The 15,255-nt window shown below is 26.9% G+C and overlaps 1 protein-coding gene across 2 annotated transcripts in view; it reads right to left on the bottom strand.

The window, feature by feature from the left end:
- Positions 1-2,790: 2,790 nt before the first annotated feature.
- Positions 2,791-15,255, bottom strand: part of LOC119687510 (bone morphogenetic protein receptor type-1B) — an 86,144-nt gene continuing 73,679 nt past the window's right edge. For both annotated transcript variants that reach the window (XM_038101844.1, XM_038101843.1), the window contains exons 2-3: positions 4,365-4,552; positions 2,791-4,281 (exon numbers count right to left, since the gene is read on the bottom strand). In XM_038101844.1, the coding sequence (XP_037957772.1) occupies positions 2,980-4,281; positions 4,365-4,552 (1,490 nt within the window). In that variant the 3' untranslated portion in view covers positions 2,791-2,979. The remainder of the gene's footprint in view (positions 4,282-4,364; positions 4,553-15,255) is intronic.

Genomic DNA, 15,255 nt, shown 5'->3' on the forward strand with positions numbered 1-15,255 from the left:
GTTTTTAATATAAATAGTTCTGTAAGAAATAAAAAAGAAAAAAACTTATACACTAAATTATATATAAATTAAAAATTATATTTATATAAAAATTATTCAGTTTTATAATCATTAATCAAAATAAATGATTATTATTCTTATAATTATTGTTTTTTTTACTAATGGTAAATAAATGTTTTATTTAACGTATAATATATATATGTATACATATTAGAATTTCTTTGCATACATTTTAATAAACATATATATCCATTAAATTTATTTAAATTAAATTTTAAAACACAATTCTGAAATATTTACAAAACGTATGGGCTGTGATTTGTTATTAATGATAAGATATTATTATTTATAACTTATAGCAAATTTTCGCAGATATATTTACATCATTCATAAATATACATATCAAATTAATTATACTTATAATTTTAATAAATTTAAAATTGTCAAATTTTATTCATACTTTTAAAAACCATTCTTTAATTTTAATTTTTTATTAAATTTTAAGTTTTCAATATACATACAAATACATATACATATTTATTTTATATCAATATATATGGCAGTTTTTAACGAATGTTTTGAAATTAATTTTGTTTTAAGATTCAATTTTGTTTGCTGTTTAAAATATATCCAAATATTTTTATTATAAAATTTAATTGACGAAATTGTTATAAGAAATATAAACGATATTTTATTAAAATACATTATTTAACATTTGTATTAAATACTCGTATATGTATATGCTATGTAATGTATAAAGATATATCGCGTTCCAATATATTTATAAATTATTTTCGATTCACTTTAATTCTGGCACATATTTGCAATTTACATATTTTTTTAATATATTATCTCATATATGAAATGCACATGTGTACATATATATTTACTTAAACTTATGTATATATGCACATATATAAAAACATTTACTCACAAATATATAAATATGTATTCATTAATATATATATATATATATATATTTTTAAATATATAAATATATATTTAAATATATAAATGCATTCTTAAATATATAAATATATTCTTAAATATATAAATATATTTTTAAATAAAGAAATATATTTTTAAATATATAAACATATTTTTAAATATATAAATATATTTTTAAATATATAACTATATTTTTAAATATATAAATATATTTTTGAATATATAAATATATTTTTAAATATATAAATATATTTTTAAATACAGAAATATATTTTTAAATAAAGTATTTATTGTGAATATATATGTATATATATTTTAAACATATTTTTTTAAATATATCGTCATACATGTAATTATCTGTCTTTTAACATATATTTATATGTATATATATTTTTTTGTAAATACTATTACATATATTGTCAGTATATTTTTATATATACACATTTCTATGTACAAGATATATATGTTTACATTTATTTAAATATATAATTTTATTTGTATTGTAAATTATAAATTGCTTAGTCCATATCATTTTTAAAATTAAAGATAAACTTATAATTTAAACATTATTATCATATTTTTAATTTTGTATAAGTAGTTAATTATGCCATATTCGGTTTTAATGCGTTTTGTTTTTTGTTTTATTTAATCCATTAAAAAAATATACTTTTTATTTTAACAAAATATTTTTAAAATTTTGTTTCGAGTTACAATCGATTTAGTTTTATAATAGAAATCACATTAGATATTCTTAAAGGCGAAAAATAACATTGAAGTGCAATGTTAAAGATAATTTTTTTATTTGCCAAATAGTTAAAATGGATGGCATAGGCATTCTAATTTATTAAATTTAATAATGATTAAACTAAATTAAATAATTAAAATAAATTCAAATTATATGTATTTAATTTTCTTAATGCAAGATAAAAATTATATGTAACTTTTCAGGCTTAAAGTCGGTTAAATATATACAAGTGTCAATTAAAAATTTAGTTTTTATAGTAAAAAAAACCCCTATATTACTGATATAGAATTTTTTTTTTATTATAAGAACGAATATTTTGTTGGCCGACTATTTGAATAAGAATAAAATATACATAATTTTATGATAATTAATAAAAATTTGCAGTTAGAAATTATATATATTTCTATTACGAATACGTGTTAATAAGCTCATTATATAAATATATATATTTATCATTGATGTATACATAATAGTTTTAGTAACTTTTAAATAAAGTTGATAGCATACCACTATAATAATTAAATATAAAACTTACTATTAAATTGGCTGCCAAAATTGTTAAAATATTTATTATACAACAATAATTAAGAATTTAATTTTTATTATAATTGTTATTAACTAACATACAGATTTTAATGTTTTTGTTTATTTAATATGAGTTAATTGATTTTAATACACATAAAGAAAAAATAATAAACTATTTACTACACCTCTTATGTGAAATAATTTGCTTAATTTTTGTTTTTCTTTTTTTAAAAAGTTCTTAGTTTTATGTGTGTTCTATATATATATATATAAGCCTTATTAAATTTATATTACAATTATTTTTTGTTTACTATAGTTTTTTTACATATTTGTCACATTAAAAAATAAAATAAATAAATGCTTTCAAATAAGAAGAAATTAATTTGTATCAAATAATTTTATTCTTATAATAGATCTATTTATTATTCATAAACAAAAAATTTTTAAAGACATCAACAAATACATAAAAAACTAAAAACAGAACAAAATATATATATTTATATATAAATTTAATAAAAATTATAAGAAAAATTAAATACTCGGATTTGAGAAACTTTGAAATTTTTTTTTACAATATCTTCAGCAGTTTGATTTAGTTACGTATATATATAATATATAAGTTAATTTAAATGTATTTCTGCCCGAGTATGTAGTATGACTCGTCAGTCATTGCTGACATTGTTAATGGCTGCAAAGCAGCGCTTGGGTGCCCTGAACCCGTACTTTCACAGGTTTAAAAAAATTTGACAAATCAAACGTTTCTAAACAATTCTAATATTACAATCTTGATCAACTTCCAAACGTCCCAAAGTTTTTTTGACACGCAAGGCTGTTAGACGCACAGTCGGATTATGATGCCAACATTCTTGCATGATTTTTGCTACGGTCGCCAGTACATCATCTTCTTGCCAACGTTGTGGTATTGGTGGACGGAAACCTTTTACGCATACTACAGCATGCATATCATCGAACGTTGGATCGGATGGCACAACATCATGGTATGGTAGAGCATAATCTTCACAAGTTGTTGTTTTGTGGCCTGGTACTTGTGTATAACAACGTCTAGCCATTTCCCATAACACCAAACCAACAGAATACATGTCGGCACGTTTAAATTCTTCAAATTGTTGTGGATTAAGCGATTGATTCAGTACTTCGGGTGCCATGTAACGACGTGTACCCACTCTAGTATTCTGTGCAATATGTAAGACATCTAATTTGGAATTGTATTTAACAGCCAACCCAAAATCGGCTATAGCGCATTGTCCATTACGTTTCACTAAAACATTCTTGCTCTTTATATCGCGATGTGCTATGGCCGGTTTGCCTGGCGAACCGAAAATTTCATCATGCAAATGTGCCACACCAGCTGCCAGTGAATAAGCCAATAATTGTAATTTCTGCGGATTGATAACAGAGGTGGATAGATAATCGTAGAGACTACCAATTTCATGATAATCAGTTATAAGCACCATATGTGTCCGGCAGGTATTACCCTTAATATCTGCCGCAATAAAGCCCAAAATATTCTCGTGACGCATCAGTACGGTCTGATAGATTTCAGTTTCACGGAACCAGGATGCTTCCTCAGTGGTTAAAAATGTCTTGACCGCTACTTCATCATCACGCCATTTTGCCAACCAAACTTCACCATAACGACCCTTGCCAACTAAACGCACCATTTGTATTTGTTTGGCAATAGTACGCTGTACAAGCAAGGGTAAACCTGAACCGGAATTCGAACTTTGACCTACCAATTGTGACAATGGTGATAATTGACTGTTGCACATTGAATTAATTAGACGTGGTTGTTTGCGTAATTTTTCGCTTAGTATACATTTTACTAGTATTATTATAAGAAGCACAAATCCCAAAACTGTTGCGAGCACCATTGCGGTTAATATTAAAAAATGATGTACTGATTGTGTACTAACTGGTAAATCGGGTGCGGCTGTGGTGAGCTTTGGTGTATAGACAGGATGTAAGTCACGATTACAATAATCGCCACTATCACAGCAAGCTATATTTTTGCCATGTAAATGTGGTACGACTGCAACTTTGCACTGTAGCGTGGTATATGAAAGAAAGAGATAGGAACAAAGTTGAAAAATTGATTCGCTTTTTATTATAAAATTAAATTACACACCATTAATAATCCACCATTGTCTTCCGGTGGCATACAGCCATATGTTCTGTCAACTTCATATGTGCCTGTTAGTTCATCGTAATAACCTTCGACTGTGCTGAAGCAAGAACCGCCGGGACGTGTTTCACATGTGCCATTCATTGCATTATCGGGACAACTACCTTCACAATAGCAACTCAATGTGCGAGCTGAAAATAGAAAAAAATTTGTTTAGCAATTTGAATTCATTGATTTATTTTATATTGAACTATAGTTGATTAATTTAATCATGGCATATGCTATCTTAACAAATCAATTATTTTGTGGATCTAAATATATCTGTTAGTAAACCAAGTCTTAAGGACCTATTATAAGGTCAATCTGAAGGAAAAATTAATTTGTAAGTGTTTGTCATAAAAAACTGTTTATTAGTAGTGATAGTGATAGTAAATAGTGATAACAGTGAATTGGCAGAGTATTAGGTAGGTACGTTTAAATTATAAATAAAAATTCTAGCATTGATCTCATATATAGGGAAACATACACTGTTTGATTGATGATAGAGACTGACCATGTAAGAATAATTTTAGGTAACGCTTAAATATACACAATATAAAAAAGGGTAATGTTCACACTAACTAAACGTATTAATAAATAAATTTACCTTATTTAAAAGATAAATCAATTTAATTAAAACAATTTTCTATTGAACATGTTTCGAAACTAGTTTTCTTGTTTGAACGTATTAAGCTAGTTAGTTTAATGCCTCTAAACTAACTAGTTTAATGTGTCTAAGCTAACTAGTTTAATGTGCCTAAACTAGTTAAATGTGTCGGTGTAAATAAAGTTTATGGTATTTTCGAATATCGATAACTATCGATTTTCGATAGTTAGTACATTACTTGACAAAATAACAAATAACTGATAGAAACTACTACGGACATTGCAAAATAGCAAAAAATTACGTGCTTTTGAGTGAAATGTGTCACTTGTGTCACCATAGCCATCAACAAAAACAACGATGTATGCGAGAAGATCAGACGTAGAATCTCTTTCATTCAGAGAGAGAGAAAGAGAAAGAAAGAATGGGAGAGAAAGAGAAAGAAAGAATGGGAGAGAAAGAAAGAGAAATAGAGAGAGAAAGAGAGGTAAAGAGAAATAGAGGGAGAAAGAAAGGGAGGCAAAAAGAAATAGAGAGAGGGAGAAAGAGAGAAGGAGAAAGATAGAGAGAGAGCAGTGTTGCTGCAACATTCTGCTAATATAATATGTATATAGAAGTATTTAATAATCAAATGTTGCTATATAATTATATTATATTAGATTGTTGGAATAATGAGGTTACAATAAGTTTATGTAAAAGTTGTAAACACATTAAAATGTTTGTAAACAAAATCATAAGTAAAATTTGTGTAGACATAGAAAATATTTTCAGTTGGAGAAAATTTATGCAAAGTCTAATGAACTCAAAATATGTGGGAACATAAAAGTAAATGTACATTAACATTTATAGATATATGCATTGTGTTTACATTTCAGTTGTATTGTAAGAAAGAATTTTCATAATTTTCTAACAACAACAACAATAGCAGCAACAATGAAGTGAAAATTATGTAAAGTGAAATATAAATGAAATCGAGCGACCAAGTAAGTGTTTTACTGATAAAAATAGCGGTGGTTAATAGATAGAAAATGACTGCAGAAATTATGGCAAATTATGGCCTTGTGAGTTTGTTGCAATGTAATGCAATGAATTTTATGGTCGGTGCACTGTAAAGTATTTAAGCTAACTATACCCATAAATACAATAATTGTGTATATGATGTACTAAAAAAATACAAGCTGATAAATTATTACAAAAAAAAAAAGAATAAATTATGAATAGAAAAATTATGAGAAGCACAAATTTGAAATACCTCAGAAACATATATTGGATACAAAGTAAAACTAGAGTTCATAATATGTCTATAATATTCTTACATGAAATTGTTATGAGTGATTATATAGTAATGATAACGGGTATAAAGAGCAGGAAAACAAAGTCGAAGTAAAAACGATATTGAACTCAATAAAAAAATATATTAAAGTAAAAAATATGTTATTAACAATTAAAATTAGTAAGAAATGTGAAATATAATAAATCAATTACGAAGTAACAATCTATAGCTTCATTTACTAAACTGATTAAATTAGATAATGAAATTGGTTGAGCGAAATTTTTTTATTTTTTATTTTATTTTTATTCTAAATTCTAAATATTTTCTAAATATTTTCCATTTATTCTAAAATTAAATGGAAAATAATATATTTACTAATTTTCTCAACTATTCAAAAGTAGACATATTATTGAAAAGTATTGAAGTAGCATATCTGATACGTGCAAAATAAACCAGAACATGTCATCATGCTGTGTAGACGGTACTTTAACTGAAAAAAGAGTCAAAACAGGTACTTATAAATAAAGAGAGAGAGAGAGAAAGATAGAGAGAGAGAGAGAGAGAGAGAGAGAGAGAGAGAGAGAGAGAGAGAGAGAGAGAGAGAGAGAGAGAGAGAGAGAGAGAAAGAGAGAGAGAGAGAGAAAGAGAGAGAGAGAGAGAGAAAGAGAGAGAGATAGAGAGAGAGAGAGAGGGAGATGTATTCATTTGAATCTTGAACGTTATTATTATAATCATAATGATATCAGAATCATTGATTATTTATTTTAACTGAAAGTTAAGTAGTAATCAAATCACTTAATTCTCAACAGATGACATCAATATTGGTAATACGAGTGTCGTGATAAGCTGAATATTTATAGGTAGATAGGTTCTGTATCACGTTGGAATTTCGGCAACGAAGTAACAGATAAACTTTTTAAAGAAATCCGTATCGTTCAATTTGGGATTTTAATCCGAAATCATTTGTTCAGAAAGAGGAGAAACAAAAAAAAGTTATATATATAAAAGTTATATATATAAAAGTTATATATCACAATCAACTTTTCTTATAGCATTTAAATTAAAGCGTTTAAATTAAACGATTAAATTAAACGATTGTATGCAACTGTTGTTGTTGTCAGTTTGCATTACATGTGTGAGTTGTCCGGACAGTCCAATCAGTGGATTGCTGTCTTCAGTTGGTAGTACTGAGTGCCTCCATATTATTTGCTAAAGATGCAGACGCCATCTAAAACATTTCTCATCAGCGAATACCGACTCAAACATCTTTATAGTCCGAGTATGATCAGTTTTTACAAAACGGTCAATCCACTGACTTTTTATGTATTTCACTATGTCAATTTTGCGGTATAGCGTATACTTGCTGTATGAGCTAGTAAACTCAAACATTATCAACTATAAATAAAAGTAACTAAAGCAACATTATGAGAACTTTGAAAGGGCACTCACTGTTTTCCCTTACAAAATTGGAAATTTTTGTCTAATGGAACTTATAAGTTTTGTAGAGAAAAGAATGAAAACTCAAAATTTGTGGTAAGAAGTTTTTTGAACCCTGATACATAAAAGAAAAGTAAAGCCTAGATAGGTACTTTTTCGGATGGAGAAATCAGGCGTCGTAAAGGTTTGATACTATAATTTATCAAAGAAATTAAGCTCAGTGAAATATTTTGAACCTTTTAAGATGCCAAATACTTATAAGTCTATAAGTTCAAATGCAAAATCCCAAAACTTAATAATAAGAATATGTGGATTGGTAAATCAGAACTAGTGTTCTAGAACTAGTAGCACTAGTGTACCAAGCTGAACGAACTAGAAATTATTTGTTGAAGCCATATATTGTGTGTATATCACAATATATATTATAATAAGGTATATTTGTCGTTGATATTTTAAATAATTTAATTTTTTGATTAATACGATCATATGGATTGGACTGGCAGTTTTCATCGAATATTTCTTGTTGTAGTTAGAAATTTGATTAATTTTTTTTTTAATTTGTATAAATAAAATTTTTATAAATGCGATATGAAACAATTGTAAGTGAATAGCCTTTAAAAAGAAAAACATTGTCAGCTCATCAATATCAAAAGTAATTTAGTACTTTTCCATACAAATAATTTTTTTATCTGCAATCAAGCATTTAATTAAAGATAAAAAAAAATTAAAATACAATAAAATGAACAACACAAAATTGCAAATAATAATAGCGAAAATAGTGAAATTCAAAATGAAATGAAATCATTTTAGAGAAACACGCCTTGTAATTTGAAATGAAATCAGAAGAAAAACGGAATCAAACGGGGTTTCGGTGAATTACAGATTGCAATTGGTAATTGGCGAAATATTCGCTTTGATGAAATCTGCAGAAATGCAACATTCCCCCCGCAGACGCTGAATTATGAAAGTTATTTTGTGATTTTATATATCTGTAGACTTAGAAAATGAAATTCTTAGAATCACCGCAGATAGTACGGATAGTTCGATAGTACTAATTGAAGGCAGTATAGCAATGAGTAAGTGAATGAGATAAGGTGAGGTGAGATCAGGTGAGGTGGACCCTGAATTGTGAAAGTTATTTTGTGATTTTATATATCTGTAGACTTAGAAAATGAAATTCTTAGAATCACCGGAGATAGTACGGATAGTTCGATAGTACTAATTGAAGGCAGTATAGCAATGAGTAAGTGAGATAAGGATGAGGTGAGGTTATGTGAGGTGGACTCTGAATTATGAAAGTTATTTTGTGATTTTATATATCTGATTACGAAAGTTATTTTCTGATTTTATATATCTGAAGACTTAGAAAATCAAATTTTTAGAATCACCACAGATAGTACGGATAGTTCGATAGTACTAATTGAAGGCAGTATAGCATTGAGTAAGTGAATGAGATGAGGTTAGGTGAGGTGGACCCTGAATTACAAAAGTTATTTTGTAAATTTATAAAATTTTATAAAAAAAATTATTTAATTTTTTATTAAATTTTTGGTTTATATTAAAAGTAACTCAATTGCATTGCAATGGAAAGGCAAAATTGTCAAAGTTACAGTAACGATAATCGTTACTGCAAACGTTCATTGCAGTTATGAATAAATTTGCAAATATTTACTATTTGCAAGTATTTATCTCTTATTTGTTGAGCACTTTAAAATTTATTTTTTTGAGTGGGCAGATTAACACAAATGTAACGCGTTTCACAGAGAAAGCAACACTAAGCTCAACGCACGTGATTATCGAACAAGTCAGTACCGTAGCGGTCGAGAAAGGGTAACAGAAGTGCCCTTCCTCATTTAAACCCCTCTTAATTGAGGGAATTGCAGGGAAAAGTTGCATTTATTTATTTAAATTTATGAAGTCTACATATACGAATAGATAGATATATAAAAATGTGATAACTAAATTTTCAGTTATTATCTACAAATTGACAAAATACACAATTTGTTAAGTAATTACTTGCTTCAGATATAATATAGGATATAATAAGGTATATAATATAGTAAATTATTTATTAATTATAAAGTATTAGCCTGGAGACTATTTTCAGAACAAATTCAAGCACCGACATTATGCTCTATTTATAATCGATAAGTGTAGGTTGATATGATGCATTTTGTGTGCAAAAAATGATTTGTACCTATTTGAAGAAGTATAAGATATATGAGAGACTGGTATCTACTTCACAATTCTAGAGACGTAATGAAGATACTAAATGCGTGAAATTGTGTAGCATTTGTAAAATAGTTTATAAAAACCATGTTTTAATGGAATTTAAAAGTAGCATATAATTTTAAAACATTAGATGTCATATAATACAATATATAGTATTTATTGTATAAAATATAGATATTTTTCTACAAGATGTATATAATATACGGAATGTATATAATATACAAGATGTATACAGGATGTATTCAATATACAGGATGTATACAATATACAAGATGTATACAATATACAAGATGTAACATATACAATATACAGGATGTATATAATATACATGATAAATATTATATTATGAGGCGCTGTGCTCCACTTAGGAGAGGATAGCAGTACACAAGTACAATATTATATTATATTATTTTATAAAATATAGTTTTATTGATACTTTGAAACTATATATAATATGTACATTGTACACATTAACTAGAAAAGTGAAACCTATAATAGAACTATAAGTTAATATTGTGAAAATATTTAATTAAAACTAAACTGAACTGAATAAAATTGTTTGCATGAACTTTCACTCCGATAAGTGGCAACAATCAGCAAAAATATGAATTTTTAGACCAAACTCTGGAACTTAGCATTCGAGAAACTTTTATACATATAAAATAAAAAAAGTAAGAAAAAAATGTTGACTCCAAATTTACTGAAGATCCATTTTGATCTGAGTTATTATTATAATAATTTAACTACACGTACTCATAATTATTATATTATATTATAATATATATATATATGTATATATTTATTAAATATGTGCCCGTATAAATGTGCTTTGATAATTTAAATAAAATCACTTAAGAATTATTTGAAAAATTTTTAACTCCACCCAAGCGGAAGTGTCAGCTTCGGAACGATTTAATATATTCCAAGCATGTCAAAGTAGTTTTTTTTTTAATAGTGCCGTTCTTCATCTGCTTCTTCATTTACTTGTGTAGTTTTTTTTTTCTTTAGTCACTCAGTTGCCATATATAATTCCTGCCAATGACTTTATTGTTTAATTCTACAAAACTCGTACTCATCGTTGTTGTTGTTGTTATTTTAATGTGACACCCAACATTTTTAGATTGGATTGAATTGGATTAAAGGCAATATTAAGTTGTAGACACTCATGTATGGATGGATTCTAAGCAAGTAGCAACAAGCAAGCACCACATCTATGGAATTTTACTTTTTCACTCTTAAATTTTCTCAGATGCTAAATAGAGAAATCTGCAATTTCCGCTGTTCGAAATGAAGATGACAAACGATTATGTTGTTGTGGATCTATTTTCTTCATTATTTTTGTTGTAACGGTGTAAAAATATCTTCAATTTGTTTTTTCTTTACTCCAAAAACCTACACATTTCTTCATTTCTTGTTCAATCATTCAACTTGGCAAGTGAAGAGGTAGCAAAAAAAAAAAAAAAATAAATAAATAAATATTATAAATAAAATTGCAAAATTTTATAAAATTTACAGGAAAAGCGCTTATCGCAACAGACGAAACGTTGGAAAAAAATTTATAAACGCAGGCAGCAGTGAAAAACTGCTGCACCCAAGACATCTAAAAAACGTATGGAGCGCAATAGATTTCATGGATTTACTCGCAGATGCAATGATAATGATAATGCGAACTATGCTGTTGTTGACGGTAATAATGACTATAATGATTATTATGATGGTGGTGATGATAATGAAATTGGTTGTTGTTGTTGTTGTTGTTGTTGTTGTTACTGCCGATGATGTGGAGATGCATTCGCGCATTTCGATGAGCGATGAGGCTATATTATGACGCGTGATATACGCGCGAGTCTACTTAGTAAATTTGCAAATGAAGACTTCCGCTTTGAAAACGTTGTAGGCCAACAAATACAACTGAACTGCACCAACATTGGCAGCAATAATGCACCAACAGCAACAACCACATAAGAAATCAACGAAAATATATAAAAGTAATTATAATGTAATAATAATTCATAGGAAAACGTTTTAATTATGAAATGCTGGTGTATGAGACAGCAAAACTTGAAAAAAAATGTAGGTTTAAATTCTGTTATTTTATATAAAATTCATAAAAGGATAGAACGATTCTCGACTTAAAATAAATAACCAGTCTATGAAGCTTCGAAGTCCATAAATTTGATATTACTTGTTTCAAATATAAACCGAATATAGTTATAATTGCTGATAGATAGTTTACGATCACCATTACTTAATATTGTACGCTTAAAAGACGCTTAACATAAGTATAAAACTTGGATGACAATTATTGACTAGATAATATATGAAAAAGTTAGGTTTTTACGGTGTTTCAAAGGAACCATTTACGGCTATTGACCAATTATGTAGCTTTACACAGCTTGAAGAATTGAAAAAAAAATTTAAGATACTATCTTACCATAAAGGTACTCTGTACAAAAAGATTTTTTGTAGCTGACTAAGATTTTCTAGAATCAATAAGTCACTATCATGTTTAATTCACATGAAGTACAACTTTATCAACATCAATTTTTGTTTCTTCCATTGGAGCATAGGACCTCAAGTGACGCTTCACAACTAACCGGATTTAAATAAAGTCTAAGACCCACTCTATGGATATATTTTTTGTTGACTATTATGCTATAGATTGAAATAAAGCTTAAAGAAAAAATCTAACCATAAGGATACTCTTTACAAAAAGGTTTTTGTAGCTAACCAAGAAATTCTTGACAGTAAATTACTAACATAATCAATTCACATAAAGCACTTTTATAGGCTTTTTTACAATTTTGGGAAAAATTATAGAAAATCATGCCACCATTGTTTCCTAACCGACAGTGACTCGCCAGTATAATAATAATATAATATATAATTATAATATAATATAATATAGAAGTAATTAATAATATTAAAAATAGTATTTCTACTTAACTGTTCAATGCATAAAAATTGTTTGCTGGGATATGAATTTGAAGAAAAGTTGTTTGTGTTATTTTGTAATTAATTATGGGTGGACATTGCTTCGCATATAGCACATGATAGCTTCGTTTGTTTTTGTTAATAAAATTTTCATACTGAAATGTATCTCTGAATTACATTATAATAGGTAATTATGTGAAGATATATGTCACAGAAAGGAGATTACAAAAACAAATGTATAAATAGTATTACGATCTGGACGACATCCTTTTTGTAAGAGTTGGAGAGAGAAATCTTGTGTTCTCGTATATTTACTGACAGGGACCGAAAATAACAGTTATTTTAAAATTTTTTATGAAAAAAAGCAGCAACAAAAAGTTGTCTAAACTCTTATTTAAGTAAATAGTTATCATTCTAACAACTTTTATCCTTAATATTATGCATGCTTTTTATATTTGTGCTTTTTAAAATAAAACTCAAAAAATAATAATTATTATATGCCTTTTATTTTTTTCGCGCAGCAATAACTCTTAAAATTTGCTTCTTATTTTAAAACGCACAAATAACTGGTATACTTGCGTTATATAATATAAAAAGCAAGAGTTATTTTTAAAATGAAAATATAAAATGCAATTTTCATACAAGGTAGTTGTTTTTGCAATTCCATAGAAAATGTTTGAAAAGGTTGGTGTAGGTAAAGATTTAGTTCAGTTTTTTGTTTTTGTATTTTACATACAAATTTGTTCTCCTACAAAATACGAATGTAAATACAAAATATAAATGCAAAATACAAAAACAAAAAACTGAACTAAATCTTTACCTGCACCAACCTTTTAAAACATTTTCTATGGAATTGCAAAAACAACTACCTTGTATGAAAATTGCATTTTATATTTTCATTTTAAAAATATCGCGCAGAATTTGCGCGATACTCTTGCTTTTTATATTATATAACGCAAGTATACCAGTTATTTGTGCGTTTTAAAATAAGAAGCAAATTTTAAGAGTTATTACTGCGCGAAAAAAATAAAAGGCATATAATAATTATTATTTTTTGAGTTTTATTTTAAAATGCATATGATAACAGTTATAAGATGATTTTTATTTTTTTTATGATAACTGTTACGGTCCCTGTTTACTGATATATACTCACAATAAATTGAAAGAAACTTTTTCTAAATTGTACTAATGAAACAATATTCATTAAAAACTTGTAGATAACAAATATATATTCTTTATAAAAAGAAAATGCAAAACTTTTAAAATATTTTAATGACATTTTGTATCTATTTTTTCAATGTGCAATAAAATAAGATTTTCAATATAAATTCAAATTCATTAAATATTAATAAAAAAAAATTGATTAATGCCATTACACCCAACATTCCATTTCAGATACATAAAGAAAACAATTATCTAAAGAAAATGAAGCAAATTTATTTGAATAGAGATTTGCGAAATATTTGCGACAACAGCAAAAAATGTTGAACAATGTTTTTTTATTGATGACTTCATTATAACGATCGACCAACACAGTCAGCCAACAGCCAACAGCCAACAAAGCACAGATCATCAATGAAATACCAGCAAAGCACGCAGTGCAGATACAAAATTACATATTAACGAATTTGTATCGATATCTATCGTTAGTAGTGGTTATAGCGAGTGGCTGGAGAAAGTGACGTATTAGCAGATACTCGGGGCTTGAGATACATTTCAATAAAAATGTACGTTTGTAAGTCTGAATATTGATGGCTGGCTGCTGCGTATTGTGTGGGTGTTTCAATGGCTATTGAACGGCACAAAAAAAAAAACAAACAAATAAAGGAAAATATTTTTAACAATTGAAATTGAAAAAAAAAAAAAAAAAATAAAGGAACAAAATTGGAAGATATAAAAAAATTGTGGGCGTCATTGGTACAAAACGTTTACGTTGCTATTTGATTTTATGAATTAAATTGCCTTGCATGGGAACATTTAATTGAAATATTCAGCAATTGATAACGAGTACCTCAGCAACTCAATATTGCTTTTTTTTTTGTGAGGACATTTAAAACTTCTTAGTCGTTGAGATTTTATATCTCGAGAAATGCATTTTAGGCACTTTTTTGTTTATTGAATTTAGCATAGCAAAAATATTAAAACATTTGAATAAGCGACGGAAGTCATAAAAATTTAATAGTTGTACTTAAAGCCACCAAATGACGATGGATATGTAAAAAAAATTTGCAATAATGGAAAAAATTTTTGAAAAAATACACTAAATTAATTTACAGAAGATATCTTTAAAATAAGTACTATTTATAGTGATAAACAGGAAATGATAAGAACTTTGAATATTGAAATAAACATAAATTTCAGGAAATAAAATAAAA

Source organism: Teleopsis dalmanni, chromosome X (genome assembly GCF_002237135.1).
Source record: "Teleopsis dalmanni isolate 2A chromosome X, ASM223713v2, whole genome shotgun sequence".
Lineage (NCBI taxonomy): Eukaryota > Metazoa > Arthropoda > Insecta > Diptera > Diopsidae > Teleopsis > Teleopsis dalmanni.